At 41.8% G+C, this 19,943-nt stretch overlaps 2 protein-coding genes and 1 long non-coding RNA gene across 4 annotated transcripts in view; 1 reads left to right on the forward strand and 2 right to left on the reverse strand.

Annotated features, from left to right (window-relative positions):
* The window catches only part of itpkb (inositol-trisphosphate 3-kinase B), a 34,984-nt gene extending 23,568 nt beyond the window's left edge, over nt 1–11,416 (forward strand). The window contains exons 4-8 of the mRNA XM_042094400.1: nt 1,074–1,287; nt 4,088–4,292; nt 5,711–5,812; nt 6,796–6,867; nt 8,096–11,416. Of these exons, the coding sequence (XP_041950334.1) occupies nt 1,074–1,287; nt 4,088–4,292; nt 5,711–5,812; nt 6,796–6,867; nt 8,096–8,308 (806 nt within the window). The 3' untranslated portion in view covers nt 8,309–11,416. The remainder of the gene's footprint in view (nt 1–1,073; nt 1,288–4,087; nt 4,293–5,710; nt 5,813–6,795; nt 6,868–8,095) is intronic.
* Nucleotides 280–16,932, reverse strand: LOC121711117. Its single transcript, XR_006032258.1, has 4 exons — nt 16,923–16,932; nt 12,976–12,980; nt 4,308–4,314; nt 280–402 (listed from the first exon to the last, which is right to left on the reverse strand). It is a non-coding gene; the product is annotated as an uncharacterized LOC121711117 (long non-coding RNA).
* A 593-nt stretch (nt 16,933–17,525) lies between these two features.
* The window catches only part of stum (stum, mechanosensory transduction mediator homolog), a 19,556-nt gene continuing 17,138 nt past the window's right edge, over nt 17,526–19,943 (reverse strand). For both annotated transcript variants that reach the window (XM_042094431.1, XM_042094430.1), the window contains one exon: nt 17,526–19,355. In XM_042094431.1, the coding sequence (XP_041950365.1) occupies nt 19,321–19,355 (35 nt within the window). In that variant the 3' untranslated portion in view covers nt 17,526–19,320. The remainder of the gene's footprint in view (nt 19,356–19,943) is intronic.

Genomic DNA, 19,943 nt, shown 5'->3' on the forward strand with positions numbered 1-19,943 from the left:
TATACAGATTAAAGAGCAGTTAACAATAACTCATTCTGCAATATACAAAATGATATGCAATATAGGCTATAGAACTGCTTTGGCTGTTTAGCCTTTATGTATTGGCCTGAAATGAGAATCAAGAAGATTTTATGGCATGATTGGTTTTGGGCAATTTTTTCCTGAGTTCCCTCACAAAAATAAAACTTTTGCAGCAGATTTGCAGCAAACATGTGGGTGATTTGTGGCAAACAAATGAGTTCACTAGAAAAATATTGCCAGAAGTTTTCCAATGTTGGCCGCTACAGGAAAACTTCCAGCAAAGTTCTGGCAACAATGAGAAGTTTGCCACTAATGGCAAATGTGTTTGCCAGTGATTTGCCACCACACTTAGCCAATAATGGCAAACTTCCAGTCAACTTGCTGCAACATTGCCAAAAGTTAACCACAACTGTTTGCCAGAAACCTATTTGTGAAAATATGACCTTGCCGCAAATTTCATACCAGACATACCTGTAAGGGTTACTGAATGACCTCACCTACTTGAGAGGAGAGAATGAAAACTGTGTTCACCAAAAGAACTCAGTTACAATGTCCTCTGAAATGTTTGATGAAATTGACACCACACGGCACATATCAGTCTTGTTGTACTCAGTGTTAAAGCTATCTTTTCCCATTACTGTCCTCTTAAGTCTATTGTCCATCTTTATTTTTGTATATCTTCCATATTCTCATAGTGACAGTCATAAGTACACTGCACTGTGCAACAAAAGTCGTATAGTGTTTAAAATACACTTATAGCAATTTTAATTTTACTTAACTATGGAACCCTTTGGAATATGTTTATGTATAACCTTATGCACCCCCACTATTTACTGATTTGCAGATTGCCTTTCTGAATGGCCCATCATTTCATGTTATGAACCACAAGTAAAATTCCAATGAATTTCCAATTTCAGCTTAAAGAAAAGCTAGGCTAATTTATTCCTCCAGCTCCACTTTGTCCACATAGTGCTGCCTCTGAATACCTCTGAATAATGACCTCCATGTTGTTGATTTGTTATTGTTGTTGATGATGTTTTTATTGTGTGTAGGCAGCTTCAAGGCGGGGGCGAACGGGCGCATCCTGAAGAAGCATTGTGAGTGTGAGCAGCGCTGTCTGGACTGGTTGATGAGGGACGTGCTCAAGCCCTTTGTACCCGCCTACCATGGCGACGTGGAGAAGGACGGCGAGAAGTACAATCAGATGGACGACCTGCTGGCCGAGTTCGACCTGCCCTGCGTCATGGACTGCAAGATGGGGATCAGGTTAGTGGACGCTACAGCGTAGCGAAACAAAGAAAAGACTGGAGGAGCAGGAGTACACAAATTGGTCAAAAATGCCTGACATTTCATTTCTCATTCATCCACATGGTTGCTAATGAGGGTCAGTCATTCATTGGAGTGCAGTTTGTAGAAACAGCCCAAAATGATTCACGTCCATGACCAATAGGTTTCTCCTGTCTGGAAATGACAAAAGCAAAAGGCAGAGACTAGTTTCATGTTCCTTGTTCAAGTTAATCAAATTTACACATAAAACATTGGGTAAAATTGAATTTTGTCAATGCAGACAATACATTGTGTTATATAAATGAGAAAACTATTTCTGAGAAAAAAACAATAAATCAAAATGTGGCATAAAGTTGAGGGTCATGTAGCTTTGCCCTGGTCAAACTGTCAGGTCAGTGGCAGTCCCACCTTCAGATGCTGTGAGACTCTTTGTGTGTTCCTTCCTATGTGTTCCTTCCTGTTTGAAAAGGGTTTGTGAAACCTGAGGACAAAAGGCCAGGTCAGCGGAGCCAGCTCGCCAGCGCATCACTCTTTCTCTTCCTCCACCTCTCCTGTCCTTCTTTTCTCTACCTCCACCTCTCCTGCCCTCTTTTCTCTTCCTCCACCTCTCCTGTCCTCCTTTTCTCTACCTCTAGCTCTCTGACCTTCTTTTGCTTTCTGTCTATCCCTCCTCACCAATGCCCCCTTTCTGTTTCTTTATCACTACCTCTCTTTCACTCTCTCTCCATTTCTCTTCACTCTCTTTCTTTCTATCACTCACTCTATCTCCTCTCTCTCTCTCTCGCTTCCTCACGCTCTCTGCACCTCCCTTTACTCTTTGCTTTCTCTCCCTCTTCTCTCTCTCTTCCTCTACCCCTCTGTCTCTTTTTCTCTCTTTCATTCCATCTTTCTCTTTCTTTCTTTCTCTTTCTGTCTGTCTCTGTCTGTCTGTCTCTCCAGTACACTGGCAGCCAGCTGGCTCATCTCACACACCAGCTCTTTCATCTGGGAGAGAGAGAGAGAGAGAGAAAGAGAAAAATAGTTACAGAGAGACAGAAAGAGTGAAGACAGAAAGACAGAGAAAGAAAGAGAGAGAAAAAGATAGAGAGAGAGAGAGAGAGAGAGAGAGAGAGAGAGAGGAACAGGAGTAAGAAGAGCCAACTGAACCATGTCCATCCCTGGTCGTTAATTACTCTGATGGAGTAGGGCCGTGTAGAAAGCCTGTCACCCTGCCCGCTGAAGCTCTCGCTGGATTAGCCAGCCCGACGGGACGGGAGCTGTTGTTATGTTTAAGAAGTCCAAGCAAGTAAAATACTCCCATGTTTTGATTCCTCAAGTATTTACAAAAAAATAAGCTGTGACGTCTGAGATGATGATGCCCCGGCCAATAAGGACATCAATTCACAAATCCTCCATATTCTCATCACTGAAAAAAAGGGGTCGTGGACAGTGCCTTCCCCATTCGGTAACGCATCCTCGTCTGCTGTGAGCAGCGGAGGGCGTGGGGGGTTGAGGGGTGGGGGGTTGACACATGGCGGAGCTGAACATCCCTCCGGGCTGCTGTCTCTCTGGTTTCCAGCGCCGCTTTGTTTGCTTGAGTCTAGCGGGAGCCTCGCCTTGCCTCACCAACGGACAAATATAGAGCCGGCCATCTGGCCAGATGGTCAGGATATTAGCAGACGCTGGACTGGGCCTGTCTAAACAAAAAGAATGTGGTACTCTGCGAGAACTTGAGCCTGTCTTGTCAGGGGGGAAAAATATCTGCCGTGTAAGACAGAGAATAAAAATCCATTAATTCAATGTAATCTAGCCAGTAACATGAGACAGTTTGTGAATATTAATATAAATGTATAGCATCTGTTCTTCCTTCGTAAATAGCATTCAACTTCTCAACACATTCCAACACATACAACCCAGTGATATTGTCCATCCTCCATAGAGAATGAGCAATATTTAGATGTTTAAATATGATAAAGACACCGAATAGTTTCATGATTTAGTCCTTCCTGTTTCAGCAGATGTTGTTAAAAGATGTACTTAGTACTTAGGTTTGGCGTTAGTTTTAGTTTTAACAACATCCAACATTATGCTCAATTTGTGCAACAATATGTAAAGTGCTCTGTATTAATATACACAATTAAATTTTCCATCAAGAATCTATTTGAAATGCAGTTGGGCCTCGTATGGTGCAGTAGAAGTAGTGTCTGCGTCATGACGTCTCAACGGTCTCTGTCCCTGACTTCCATTCATGACCACAAAATAAGTGAATTTGGCCAGATTAGAGCCGCTTTTGTTTTGCATTTTAGCCTTACAATAGGCCGCTTTGATTGAGGGGTTTTCAAAGATTTTTCACTTCATCTGTCAGCAGTGTGTGTAAAACCTGCAATACTTTCACCCATTGATTAATTCCATCTTGACATTTAAACTTCCAGGTTTTAATACATAAATTGACCTCGTCTTTACTCAAGAAGTGCAAACTTTTTGCTCTATTTGCAAAGTGTCAGGGCATCAAAGCAAATACCAAAGCTAAACAAACATGCACAGATGGAATTTAATATTCTGAAAGGGGCATTTTCCGACTAATGTGTTTCCATGCCACAATATTCCAGTTAAAAGAGGAAAACAAGATGATATGTTAGCGATGTTATTCCAGTTTTTAGTTTTCCGAATATGACCTTATTCGGGTCATGGCCTCTGGAATAAGATGTTTACATGACTCATGCACAATCGGAATGTTCATGGAGTACATGGAAACGTAGTCATTAAGTGCTTCTCCCCTTTCCCCTGTCCCCCCACCCAGGACGTACCTGGAGGAGGAGCTGACCAAGGCCCGCAAGAAGCCCAGCCTGCGGAGTGACATGTACCAGAAAATGATCGAGGTGGACCCTACGGCACCGACAGTTGAAGAGAACGAAAAGAAGGCCGTCACCAAGCCGCGCTACATGCAGTGGCGGGAGACCATCAGCTCCACAGCCACGCTCGGCTTCCGCATAGAGGGCATCAAGGTGAGGACTCCGTACTGTTGACCTCTGTTTGCGCACCTGCGTGAGCTCTGCTTTGGGCCTCATTCATCCATCCATCCATCCTCTTCTGTGTTCATTAGTGTCATGTTGTGTTTGATGGAGAGACTTTGTAAACATTTGAATTTTGTTGACTCTTGTGTTTTCCTGAAGAGGAGCACCCTCAAAGGGTACACTATGATACACGTCAAGCTTCTCTAACCCTTGGTAAACAACATTTTCCAAGTAACACAAACGGCACACGCTTCCGTTGACATAACCGACCGAGCGTTGCCAAAATAATAGACCTTGTCATGAAGCGATAATTTAAAGGTGCTGCTTAGGGCTTGAATTGAATTACCAATGTTCCAACTTGGTGTGCCCGTTGCACAGAGCAGTCATCTTACAGTTACGTAACCGTGGGCCGTTGCCCGAAGCAACAGCAGCGGGGGTTACTGGGGGATACCCGGGAGTGTTTCTGTCACATGTTAAGGCCTGTCCATGGCATCTCCATTCTATCTGACATCAGTTTGTGACGGCTCGCCTCCCGCCACAACTCGGTGCATTTTTCAGACCTTGCTGAGAATGAGCAGATGTGAAGTGTCGAAGATGCCTGTTATGTAAATAATCCGTCATGGAAAAAAGGAAGAGAAAAAAAACAAAAAAACGACCTTGGAAGGCGTCCGTCCAATTAGTTTACTGCAGGCTGGTCTAATGCTTCCCTAAGCTGGGGAGCAGAGATCACTATGACCATGTTTGGTCTAAAACACCATTTTTTTTTCCAAAATACATCCCCATTAATGAGCAGTAGGGCAGATGTCTTGCATGAATAACACCGCCAGGGAGCAACCAGTGTTCTCGCCGGCAGGACTTTCCATCTCCACAAAGACCTGCTCGGTACAGAATGTCCTTAGAAGGCCATGGTACGGCCCGCACTTTGTTGTCATGGCATCCCAGGTTGCCCTCAGCGACTGCACCCTTTAGAGAAAAAAAGGGTGCATAGGCTATTGTGGACTTAACAAGGCTAAGCGGTATATTCCTAGCTGGTCAACAAATCTGATATAAGAAAGTGAGGATTTTTGTAACAGAATCCATGTCCAGTTTATTAACTTAATATAGACCCATACGGACTTCACAGAAAAAATATGCTGTTTTATCCTTTTTGTTATGCAATGTATCTTTTTCCCAAAGGGACAACATTGAAAAAAGCACCCATACACACAATACATTTTTTGTTATGCACTGGAATGTTAGAAATCTACTTGTTGACAGCGTTTCATATTACACATCGGACTAATACTGGGGATAGCATTCAAATACGTCTTTCCAATATAAAGCAGATATTTGTAACCCTTTCCAACTTAACAGTGTGTGTGTGTGTGTGTGTGTGTGTGTGTACTTCCAATTTTTTCCCTCTCCTGTAGAAGGAAGATGGAACGGTAAACAGAGACTTTAAAAAGACCAAGAGCCGGGAGCAAGTGACAGAGGCATTCCACGACTTTGTCAAAGGAAACAAGAACATCCTGGTGAGTGTGACGCTGCCATTTCCCTCAAGGCTGCTGGGCCAAGCCTTTAGGAAACTCTCAGACAACAACCACACCCCCATCCCCAACACACACACACACACACACACACACACACACACACACACACACACACATACACACACACACACACACACAGACACACACACACACACACACACATACACACTCATGCATACAAACACACGCACACACTGACCCCACAATCCTCCATATCTCTACACACACACACACACACACACACCACAACCCCACTTTCCACCAGCACCACCCACCACTAACCACTCACCCACACCCTAATTCCAGTGCTGCTTAAGCAGAGGCGTTGGCCCGGTTCCAGGCCCAGGGCTGCGGGCTTAACCTGTTGAGGAGTACGGCCACAAATATGCTCGAATTTTCGCGAACCAAGAGTTCCGCATTATGATGTGACAATTACCCTCAGAGATTTCCCCCATAGACTGTATTAAGAACACTGAAGCTATAGATCGTTTGCGTAGAATTCCAGAAGGAACCAGGACAAAAATTCCCTCCTCAATAGGTTTTAAACTGCCACATAAACCAGGGCCCTTGTCCCTGGCACGATGCTGCAGTGACAGTTGTTTATCTCGCTGCTCACAGGACAAACAGACTGCTCAGCCTTGACCCCTCAGTGGCCTGTTAGCCCTACACTGCCTGCCTTTTGAGCCTTAGCCTCAGTTAGCGTCGTGGTGCTGCCAGGAACAATGCACTTCCTCAATGTGTCATGGAAGGGTTTTGTTTTGTTGTCCTGTGTTTGACAAGATGAGTGTGTTTGCGGGCAAACAGCGGCCTGCTCAGTGGACAGAACGGAAGCTGTCATTGTATTTGTTATAATTAATACATTAGTAAGAGTCTTTGGCGCCAGCTGTGACTTGAATAATTTGAATGTTCTTCCTTTCTTTTCTTATCTTTCTTTCTCTTTCTTTCTTTCTTTCTTTCTTTCGTAGACCTCTTATCTCAGCAGACTAAAGGCCATCAGGGACACTCTGGAAACATCAGCATTTTTCAAGACACACGAGGTAAAAAAAGAACCACTTTGTCCTCCCTGATTCAAGCGATATTAAGGTCCTGAGACATCAAAGCTAGGCCTTCTTTGCTTGCGCTGCTTTTCTTATCCACTGTAATTGTTGAGAGAGGAACAACTCGAAACAGCCCCACATAAACAGTGGAAACAGACAACAGAAGTTTGAACTAATTCACAGACTTTATCGACATGGCCAGATAAGCTGGTCCATTGTAGCATTCAGCGTTCATCGTTTGAAGGTCGTTCGAGAAGGTCCAGCATAGCCTAGTCAAACTCATGCTGCTTATATGCACCTGGGCTGTCTGGTATTTCACTATGTAATATTTTTGTCCCAAGTCTTACTTAAAAAAAGTAGCTGTCGAATCCACACAATACTATTGATTAATTAACATTAAGGATATAGCTTAAGCTTGTTCTGTCTGCATTGATAATGTATATCTATTTAAGTCTTTGCTATTTAGAGAGAACTGATAACATGGTTTACAGTACATCTCTGTAATGGGGACATCCCTCTTTCAAAGAAATCAGGACATGTTTAATTATTGTGTGTGTGTGTGTGTGTGTGTGTGTGTGCGTGTGTGCGTACAGTACGTGCGTGCGTGTCTGTCTGTGTGTGTGTGTGTTTGTGTGTGTGGTGTGTACTTATGTGGTGTGTGTGTGAATGTGTGTGTGTGTGGGTGTATATATGTGTGTGTGTGTGTGTGTGTGTGTGTGTGTGTGTATTAATGTTACTGCCATGGAGGATGCGATTCATTTACATTGAGGCCACTCAGAAACACACGCGCACACAAATGACCACGTCTAGTTAACCAGCCCTCGGCTCTGAGAAAGGAAACAGTGTGGTCTCTTTCTTGCCAAAGGATGTTTACTGAGCAGGGAGAGAATGCTTTGTGTTCAGACATGGAAGTGTGTGTGTGTGTGTGTGTGTGTCCTACCCATGTCCTGTCCTCTCCTGGCGCCATGGTGATTAGTACCTGCTCTTGTGCCGTCCCTTGTTAATTTTTTACGTCAACTTTATTTATTTTCTCACACACACATCTCTGTTGCATTCAATTGTTTATTTGGTTGTTCAGGTGGTAGAGATCTAGATCTCTAGAATGTTTTTATTAGTTTGTTTATTTGTGCCCTTTTCTCTCAGTTGATTAGAAGCTCATTCTTCCTTCTTCCTTCCCGCTTTGTTGTTTATTTGATGGTTGTTTTATTTATTTGTTTTCTTACCTCAGGTGATCGGGAGCTCGCTCCTCTTTGTCCACGACAAACGCGAGCAGGCCAAGGTGTGGATGATCGACTTTGGCAAGACCACGCCGCTGCCGGAGGGACAGATCCTGAGCCACCGGGCCACCTGGGCAGAGGGCAATCGCGAGGACGGCTACCTCTACGGCCTCGACCACCTGATAGACATTCTCGAGGACATGGTGTTACAGGAGCCCCTCTAGAAAACCACACAAGCTTGAAAGAAATGAGAAAGAAAGATAGAGAAAGAAAGAAAGAAAGAAAGAAAGAAAGAAAGAAAGAAAGAAAGAAAAAGAGAGTTGAGGAGCCCCTCTGCCTTCTCCCGGGTTGGGTTGAAGGGGTTGGGGGAACTCACACTACAGGATGTCCTGTTTTTCCTTCGAAAAGCTATCCTCCAACCCTTCCCAAACATATGAGACAAAAAAATCAACAAAATGAAACGGGGGGGAAAAAAAAACAAACGACAGACACTCAAGTGAAATGTGAAGACTGTTTCCTTATAGTTCGGTAATCTTTTAAAGGTTGACTTTCCGTTGCAGTAGGTTTTTTGTAGCCAGTGTCCTCATAAGCCTATAGGGAGATGTACCGCAGGGATCTACCTAATTTATCTTTATTCTATCATAGTGTTACCTAACAGTGTCAAGCACTTAAATCTCACATTAACGTTCCACAATTACATTTTCGATTTGAACATGCGACTTTACAACACTTGTTACCCGTGGTAAAAGTGGGGGTGTAATGAAAACATTTCACCTCGCTGTTCCAGGCAGTTAAATTTAGCACAAATTGGTTTCCTGTCCAGCAACTTTGTCAAGTGTCCTTTAAGGTTAGGATGGATTTAAGATGTGCTAGTGTAATAGTGAATCTATCCCTCCATTACATTTTAATCGTTGTCTTTAACATAGATTAACCTCTCCAATAATGTTTACCGTTTTAGCCTTAATGTGATCATAAACTCTTTTATCATGTGCCTTTGGTCATATATATGCTTTTTATAGTGTACTATAAGAATGTAGCATCAAGTGGTCTTATGAAGGTGGTAAATTACTTATTTTATTTACCGCTAGTAAAGCTCCAAAATCAACATTCCTTTTCAGTGAGGATCTCCCTGAGGTAGCTCTCAGTGTACAGAGGGAGGAAGAGTCTTTCAAGAAGTGATTCATGGCCAAGTAGAAGTAGACATGTCCCACTTTATATTTAATGTCCTTAGGTACTGTGTACTGAATTGTTTATCGATAGTAGTAATTGATAGTATGTAATGAACTATAGTGTTAATTTATAGTGTGGAATATACTATAGCATTTAGTACATGTTGCTGTAAGATACTTAGAACTGGGGTTTATGGTATAGCTATGTGTACTTACAAGGTATTATTTCTTACCTCCAGTACACTGTTATAAGGACATGTGATATAAAATAGGACTGAGACATTTTATATTACAGTTATAATGGCAAGTGCCTTTTGAATTTCCGAGTGTCTGTTACAGTCCATCTTAAGTGGCCATCTAGAACTTTCTAAACATGTCCACTTTCCGCTGTCTCAGGTGCATGTATAGCCAGAGCGGTCAGCTAAACTGTGTTGACGTTTTTGGAAGCGACCTAAAACATCCCTCCCAGGACCATATTAGTGTCCAAAATCCTGGTTGTGTTCTCTGTTAAACACAATGCAATAATGCCTTAACTTAACTTGCTATGACCCCCCCCTGCCCCAACACACACACACACAAACACACACCCTCTCTCTCACACATACACACACACACACACACACACACACACACACACACACACACACACACACACATACCATATCCTGTCATTTAAGGATGCTGGCTAGTGTGTTTTGTTTGAAGCAGGTGCTTATTGTTTGCATGGGATATTTGCCATGCAAATCTGCCTTTTCAACACGGTCCTTCACATTGATATCAGGTCCCCGCGAAACAAACTGCAGGAGATAGTCCACCGACTCTAACAAGGCCAGACAGTAAACATTCCCTAATATCCCGCAATAGCTTTGCATTCAATCAGTGTTTCCACATAGATACTTCTAATAGTGGACAATGACTTAACAGGAACAAATGTGACTCAACACAGTGCAATAATCAAGCCTCTGGTAAGTCAATTGTGCACATTTGTGTGCACATATTGAAGAGAAACCTCTTGTTTGTACACAAGCATCACTTCTCTGTTCATTGCTTATGTGTGGAACTCTTATTATTGGCGAGAACGAGTTACCTAAAGGGCTTCGTAAACTTGAAGTAGGAACTGAGAGACAGGTTAGCAGGTACAGCAAGTGAGTTCCCAAAGAAAGTGGTCAGTTCTCTAAAATAAAAATAAAATCCAACCTACACAGACAGGACAAAGCTTTTGCAATTTTACAAACCACAGTGTCCCTTTGCCCTCAGTCCGTGTCCCGAGGGGGCATATGCAAGAAGGCAGACTACAAACCAGTTTTTGGATTCTAGTTTGACAGATTCTCATGCTGTTTTGCTGTTCAAGTCATGTCTGTTTGTAGACAAAATACTCTCACTTAAAAAGAGATTTTAACACTTTCAAAATGACACTGTTGAGTAGATGCAGCTTGTGAACTTCCTGTAGCTTGTGTTGTTTGAGAAAGTGAACACTTGAGAGTGAGTCGCCCTCTGCTGTCCTGGTGCTGTTATTACACTGAACAAACTAGAAGAAAAGATGTTGAAAGCTCTTAATCCCCTCACTCCATAATGGTTTCCTCCTTTGATCACAGTATGTGAGACCTTAAGTTACAGCCTCTTTTTTTTAGGGTTTCAAAATGAATAATCATATTTATTTCCTTTACATTTGTGACAGTTGCACAAGAACACTAAATGTAGCTACATGTTTACATGTCTACAATTGGCTTCAAATTCCTCTGACGTGAGCATTTAGTGGTTTGCTGTAATATAGTACTCATTTGCAGGTTCATGTAAGACGACAAAAAAGTGCACCTTATAGACTAGTGGAACTTTCTTGTGGTCCAGGTTGCCGGCAAGCAAATCACAGCTGTCTTTGTCTCTGGGCGATGATGGTTGACGTGTGCCGGTGTGCGTGTGGTCTGCTCTTTGGAGATGGCAAATGTCAGAAGGACATTTGTCTGTTTTGCGCTGGGAGATTGTGGGTTGGTGACACTTCAGAGATGTAATAAGAGGCTCACCATGTGCAAGGTCAAGATTCGTTTGCCTTTACACCACTATGGACCAGTACTCATGTAAATCCTGCTATGTCAATACTGCAATGTGCTATGCTTGGCTGTACAGTTTTACTGAAGTAAAAATTGAACAGTGGCTGCAATGAGACTGATTCTTCTCTGAGTTTTTTTTTCTGTGTCCTATCCATTATGGTTACTGATCATCTAACAAAATAGGGAGTACATTAAAATGTTTGCTGTGTTGATTCATTCATTTGCTGTCCATTTTGGAAATACCATGTGGGTGCCAATCAAAGGGGATGCATTGAGAAGAAATGTTAAATGCTTTAAATGTCACATGTGACAAACATATGCCTACTGTGTCTGGCCCTTTTTCTGCAATTAACACGTGAAGACTCAAGCTAGCCACCGAGTCCACAGCTAAACTCGTTAGCAGTTTATTTACAAATTACTGATAATATGGAATATTAACCTTTCAATTTTAAGGTTTTTAGAAGACATTTTAAGGGCAATAAGTACATTTTAAGGGCAATAAGTAAAGTAAAAAAATAAGTAAATTTGTATACTGTATGTATAATTCAGCAAACATGTACGATTATGGTGATGGCTATGTTTATGTTTATATGATTGCATAGTTGACACTCTTACACAGGTTGCATTGCAGGTGTTTTTACACAACCTAGACAATAGGGTGAAATAACCTAAATGCATGAAATAAAAGAACTGTAGGTATTTGTCTGGTTCGGAGATCCTCAGAGGCCAGGAATTAAAGAAGCCCTATACAGGTCTGGTTATTCCTTCGCTGTTTCTGGGTTTTCGCCTGATTTGGGCTCGCATTTTTCACGACATAGCTCCCCCTGCAGCTTCGGTAGCAGTGACTGCTACTCTAAACCCCCACTAGCTAGCAAGCTAGCCATCAATAAACCAAGCTAAACACATAGGGCTCACAATAAAACGATCGAGCAAACACATTGTTCAAGAGACTATCAAATCACATTACAAAAATGAAGTTCACCCAAGGGTAGGCTACTTACAATTTCAACAGCAAAAAAGTCAAGTCGGAGTCCGTTTTGCAGTCTTCTTAGAAACTACAATCTGACTACATTTTCGAGTATTTCCGCCGAGTTACATCCGGATGTGTTCGGACCGCGACCAGAAAGTTGCATATTCGGTTTTTATGACACACAGCCTTTGGTTGTGTTCAAAAGCCGTGCTTGTTTTCTACTTGAGTAACCAATGAATAAACAGAAATAGGTTTATAAACTGTAAAAAGGAAATCTTTTTTTCTGAAGCTCAGGGAATACTTTCAGATGTTCCACTAAAGAACAATCGCTGTTATGTCTTGACCTTAGAGGAAATCCCCAGGTCCAACTCGCAGATCAATTCAGGTTAATTGGCCTAGGTTAAAGGGTTTTTAGCCATTATTACTGAACCATGTTAATGTGGATGTAATAAAACACTATAAATAACACAGATTTTCTTACAAACTGCTATAGTTGAAGTTGTGGTGTAAGCGGTGGCACCGTGCCACATGTGTCTCAGTGCCCTTAGGGACCCAAATTTGATTCCAATTTGCGGTCATTTCCCGATAAACTCAAATTATTAAAATAATAAGATAATGACTCTACTTTTGTCCTCTAATTAAAGTCTATTTCCAACCAAGTATTTTCAAATACAATCTCTCTGTCCTTATTAAAACTAGGCCACAAAACCTCTAAGTATCTTATGTCATGCATGACTCCATGGTAACGTACTCCAAACAACACACATCTTCAAGGTTCAATGTAGTGCTCTTTGTAAGCACAGTAACTCCCATGAAAATATGTTTCCAAGTTGAGATTGTAAAAGTAAACAGTGGCCTACTAGTTTACTAGTTACGATTCCATGCCATCAACCCCAGTGCATCACTGACACCAGAAAAGTGTGTGTCGACTGGTTGGCTAGGAAAGTCTGAGGATGTAAACAGAACCTTTAGGACAGGGGTAGATGAGGGGGACTACACTACACAGCCCAGAGGTGCTTGGGGGTCTTCTGGGTCCCAAAAGCAGCACTTCCATATTTAGTCATGCTCGGCCTGAGTCAGAGTGCTGGCACGGAGCCTGAGAAAGGGAAGTTGGCCAAGGGGGAGCAGGGAGTTTGGACAGAGGCCATGAGAGAGGGGAGGGCGAGAAAGAGAGAGGGGAGAGGAGAGGGAGAGAGGGAAAAATACACCCACACATCCTTCTTTCCTAGTCTAAGGGTGTGCTGGCCATAAGGGTGCAAGGAATCTGCTAAAGACTAGACTGTCCATCACCGGAACATTGCTGAGCCTGCACTTACACCATGCTGCCAGCAGGGTGCCACCCACTCCTTCACAGTCTGTTGTTGTTGTTGTTAATGGTGGTGGTGCTGCTGCTGTTAGTTGGTTAGCTAAGCACTGACATGCCAGTAATTGGAGTTCTCTGCTGCGTGTCATGTTTTGAAAATGCCTGCGGTTTTATCGTGGTTCTGTTACAGGTCCACAACACACACACACACACACACACACACACACACACACACACACACACACACACACACACAGCACAACACACAAACACACACACACACACACACACACACACACCACAACACACAAACACACACACACACACACACACACACACACACACACAGCACAACACACAAACACACACACACACACACACACACACCACAACACACAAACACACACACACACACACACACACACACACACACACACACACTGTGTGCACACATGTGCACTCAACCCCATAACACTGACACTGGGGATACATACAGTTGGGTCTTGTGTTGACAAGGGCCTCCAGTTCCTTGTCTATTATATGTTTAGCAACTGCTGTTGAGGAAGAGGGGCTTGAACTATGGGCAGAAATCCGTGTTTGGACATTAAGATGGAGGAGGGAACATGCATGCGCCCCCAAAGGCTGTTGAATGGAATTCCCCTGTCATTTGGTTATTGAGGGGGGTCGCTGATAGATGGAGATGGAGAGAAATCAATACTGTAGGCTTATTTATAGCCTACATCTATCATCTGATGACTATAATGCATGGGCGTGTTCACCAAAAAGTGATCAAATGACAGAAAAAACAAATCTATAAGGTGATCTGCAATTACAGCTGTAAGCTGTATAAGCTCTGCCTAATACCGTAAAAGATAACGCAGTCTAGATCACAGATGTGAAGACATAAATAACACTGATACTGATTGGAATATTATCTGCATGGATTGAACATTGAGGTTGCAGATTAACTAGGTCACAGGGGTTGGGTGTAACAAGAACATAACATCTCTAGAGGGAATATGACTGATGACTGGCCATTTCTGTATACAAGAACATAATGTCTTCAGAGGGAATATGACTTATTACTGGCCATTTCTGTACACAAGAACATACATAACTGACCTCTAGTGTTCTGTGTTATTGGATGTGACTCTGTCCTCCCACTCTGTATTGTGATGTCACAGAGTCACAAAGCAGCTGGTGGGTTGCGTGTGTGCGCACACACACACACACACACACACACACACACACACACATAAATACCATGAGTATTTCCAGGGTTGGCCTGGCATGAGAAAGACGGTGTGCAAGCACGGCTATGATCGGCTCTGTCATTTTCATGTGTTTTTAAATTATTATTATTATGTACTCCTTAAGCCAGCATATAGTAGATAGACAGCCATCCATGACTAACTCATCTTATTGCATCTGGTAGCACTGAAGCCACACTGGGTCTCCGGCAGTATTTAATGTAGTCTTTTATTTTGCAAGGTAAATTCTTGTTGGAAGGTGATGGAAGGAAGTCATCAAAATACAACACAGGTACAATTCATTTGTTGCTGAATCAAGGCACACCAATCTTCAGCTGTGATGTATATGCCATATTCAAATCCAGTATAACAGGGACATCAATAGAGGTATAAATCTATCATCTTGCAGTGCCACCTGTTGGCCATATGAATAACAAGCTGTCTCATCTTACTGTCAACATTGAAGACGCTTCTTTTTTGTGCACACATTACAATACTTGTAAAGCAGCTTTCTCAACCTTGAGGAAACAAAGCATTCTATATAATATAATATGATGTGATTGCTATGTAATTTTGTTTTGTGGAGACACAATTTATTGGACTGTCCTTTCAAAGGAGCCAGGGATTCGCCATAAGAACTGACAAGAGCCTTTTTATTTGGCCAGCTGAATAGCAGCTTGTCTTCAGGAGACAAAAAAGGAAAAATACACCATGTGAAACAAAGAACGACAGACAGCTTGGGAGAATACAATTGAAGACAAACGACAGAGCAAAGGGACTTGGCTTTAAAACACAGATGAAACAGTGAATGCAACCAAAAACAAATGTGACAATGATAAAACACAAATTAAAATACAACCCCTTTTCCAAAAAGTGATGCGCTGTGTAAAATCTACATAAAAACAGAATGCTATGATTTTCAAATGACATAAACTCTATATTAAATTGAGAATAGTGCAAAAGAAACATATCAATAGTTGAAACAGAGAGATTGTATTTTTTTCTGGAAATAATATGTTCATTTCAAATTGTGATGCCAGCAACACATCTCAAAAAAGTTTGGACAAGGGCATGTTTGCCCCTAGGTTGCTTCATCTCTTCTTTTAACAACTAACAACAAATCTGTAAATGTTTGATAACTAAACCAGTCCTGTTGCTGGCGTTTTTATTATTGAATGTTGTCCCATTCTTGTCCATTAAAGGATTTTAGCTGCTCAATACTCTGGGGCACGAATACACCCCCATACCATTGTAGATGCTGACCTTTGAACTGTGCACTAACGACAAGTTGGATGATCCTTCTTCCCTTTGGCCCGGAGAATGCAGAGACCATGATTTCCAAATATAATTCGAATTTTTGATTGGTCTAACCACGAGAAAATTGTCCACGTTACCTCAGTCCATTTTAAATGAGCTCAAGCCCAGATAAGACAGCTGCATTTTTAGATCATGTCTAAATATGGTATCATCTTAGCATGATAGAGTTATAACCAGTATTTGTGGGTGGGAAATGAAACTGTGTTCATAGACAATGGTTGTCAGAAGTTTTCCAGAGTCCATGTTATAATTCTCTTCACAGAAACTGGTCTGTTTTTAATGCAGTGTCATCTGATGCCCTGGGGATTGCAGCCATCCACTACTGTTGTTCAGCCCTGTCCTTTGTTTACAAAGATTTCTCTGAGTATTTGAATGATATTATTATACTTTGTCTTTTATTACTTTTTTTTACTACTTTTGCCTTTGTTTTTGCTTACTAATTATTCTTTATTTTTAAATGATTTTACCTTGTGTTTTATGTTTTCTTTTTATTATGATCTTTACCTTTTAACTATTCTTTGACTATATTGCCCTTCTATGTTTTTATTTGTTATTATCGTTTGGTTTTGTTTATGTAAAGCACATTGAATGACCTCTGTGTATGAAATGTGCTATATAAATAAACTTGACTTGATATTATATACTATACAGTATATGATGACTGTATAGTATATAATATCATAATTCAAAATGAGCATATTATTTCATGAACTAATAATATGTGTCAGTTTCAACATTTGATATTATGTTGTAGTCCTTTTGCAACTAAATGTGGGTTTACAAAATTTGCAGATTATCACATTCTGATTTTGTTCACATTTTACGGTGTCCCTAATTTTTTGGGAAAGGGGGTTTCAAACATGCATTGTTCTTACCAGTAACATCTGTGTATGTATGTCACGATATAGAAAGTCAAGCTTGTTTCTTATGCTTTTTTATTAGCCTTATTTTTTTGTGAGAACAGGTTATGTCACAGTTTATGTAAAATTAAGAACAGCACACCCACATATTGTACACAAGAGTCTGTTTGACTCATAGATCAAAGCTATTTGCTATTGTGCTATGGTTAGTTGTGTGATATAACCAATGACTATATTTTTACTTTATCTTTAACCAAGACAATTCTCCTTATCAGTATCACATTCTCATCAATAGTGTCCCAGTCCCTGACTACCTTGCCTCAAGCCTCAATTCAGAACAGCTCTGAATCTTCCAGGGCCTCCGTACATCCTCCTACACCACTGGGTGTTAATGTTAATGTTTACTTCTCACTGCGATTTCTTTCACAGACTTTTCCTTGCCCCCCCCCAACACACACACACTCTTTGTGAACCACTTGGCACTTGGGAGTGGTCACATAAACCAAATAAGTAAAATACATTGATCAAGGTCTTCGTTTCATTTTATTTACTGTGTTTGGTGCAGATTATTGTGTCACTTTTGGACGTTCAGCACATTGCCTGCTCTGTTGGCTGTTCTGCTGTTCTGGTGCCAGGATGACCCTTAGTGACCCTTTTTGTCCCCCCCCCCCACCGCACCTTTGTTCAGGTGGAGCTCCGAGCACAAATAACTAGAATGTTCCAGGAGCCACCTTGACAAAAGATCTGCTAATAATGGCAAGAAATAAAAGTGCAAAAAATGCAAACTTTTATGTTGGCCACTTTGGGTCTTCTTCAGTGGGAATGTACCGGCTTCCACAGCCCCAGTCGAAACACACAGGACGCATGACGTATCACAGACACTATTTATTTATCTGCACATTGATGTTATCACTTAATGTATGCTTTTTGGCAACAATTGTCAATTATGTTCAGCAGTCATCCAATGTATTCAACTGGGTGTGATGAAATAAGATGATTAAAGCTCACAAACCCCGTCTACACCCATTTAATCACAACAAAAGGATTCAAAAGAACCTCATTTTTTCTTCACTTTGACCACATTGATTTCATCTGAACTCATCCAGTTCAGTGATCACTGCTTCACAATGTTTTACCATTTTTAATGGAAAAAAGGTTACAACGGCTAAATGTGATAGCATGTAGACCACAATAATTAGGCCATTCTGAATGAAATGCTTTTAGTGAACATCAGAGGCTGAATTTCCCAATCTTTGTAGCTGCAGTGGCTAATGACGCTCTTTGGATAGTCTGACTGTGTGAAGGGTGTCCTGACAAACCAATCAGCTACTCTGATCAATGCAATGACTCTGTCATTGACAACAATCATTTACCTCAAATCTGATCTTCTTATGGGCTAATTTATTTTTTCTTAATAAATCAATTACCAATCTAAAAACCTAATTTCCCTCTCACAACACTCCCCATCCCCTTCATTATTTCAATCAAGTAAAAATAACTCACACTAATTACATTATTAAATCCCAAGAGCTTGAGTCAATACTTGATTAAAGTGGACAGTATCTATGGTAACTGGCCCAGTAAAATCTCACTGAACATGACAAAGATGTTTTTCCCTTTCCAGATTGACTGCTAGTGATAAACACTGATATGAAAAAAAAAACAATGAGCCCTCAAGATGGCTATTTATGAATGGTAGGTAGAGTGTAGCAGGTAAAAGAGTAAGAGATATGATCCATGATCCATGCAGAATACTGTTTAAACGGTAGATTTTAGGATCATTCTCACATGTCATAAGGCTTTACATATCACATCATAAAATACAATCCGGGAGAGCCCCACAACACTACAAAACAAATCATCATGAAAAACAAAACCACTACACATCTTACTTATTTATCAAAATAATAGAATAAGAAAAGAAATAATAAAATAACAAATCATGGTAATAGAATAATAGAAAGCCATAATAGAAAGTATTCAGCACAGTACAAGACAGTTGGCACATTATACAAGATCCTTTAGTGTTTTAAGTGGGTATTTTTGCCTGTGTTGGTGAGAGAGCTAGGACAGTCCCTCCATCTTACGGTGAGAAGGAATGTAGTCGTTTTCTCTCCCCTCTCTCCCCCAGAGAAACTGCAGATGCAGGGTGACGGGGGGCATGAGTTAGCATCTCCTCCCCAGCTTCGAGCCTCTGTCTTAGGCCTGACTTTCCACTCTTGGCCCCCTTCCCCACCCACCTGCACCAGTGAGAGAGGTCCCCGGTGTGGGTTCAGGGTTGAAACTGTACATTCTTGACTCGGGCCCGACCACCTCACCTCAGAGCTGCTGGGGGACGCCCTGATCCTTGTAACCTGAGGGAACAGTGCTCAAAGGTCAGAGGTCAGATTGAAGAGTAACTGAACAGAAACTGGCCTCAAACCAGCCAACGCAACACATGCACAATGCAAACAGAGTGAGTGGAACAATGCATGTGTGAGCGTTTCCAGAGAGGTCAGCAAAACCATAAAGCAACAGCCAGCTGATGTTGCACTGCCCTACATTTCCTCAAATAAAGCATGCACACACACACACACACACACACACACACACACACACAGAGGCACGCACGTGCACACGCACTCACGCACGCATTCATGCACGCACGCAGTGTGCACGCAGTGTGTGTGTGTGTTTGTGGAGGGTGATGGAGTACCAGGAGGTATGAGGTGTGGAGGGTGATGTGAGGTGTGTATAAGTATATATACTCTGTGTGGAGGGTGATGTGAGGTGTGTATAAGTATATATACTCTGTGTGGAGGGTGATGTGAGGTGTGTACTCTTTGTGTGGAGGGTGATGGAGTACCAGGAGATGTGTGTGGTGTGGCTTGGCAGAGTACGTTCAGACAGCTACTGTCAGGTGTCCTGCTGAAAGAGCCCATGCAGACCTCCTCAAAATGCTA

This window comes from Alosa sapidissima, chromosome 6 (assembly GCF_018492685.1).
Source record: "Alosa sapidissima isolate fAloSap1 chromosome 6, fAloSap1.pri, whole genome shotgun sequence".
Lineage (NCBI taxonomy): Eukaryota > Metazoa > Chordata > Actinopteri > Clupeiformes > Clupeidae > Alosa > Alosa sapidissima.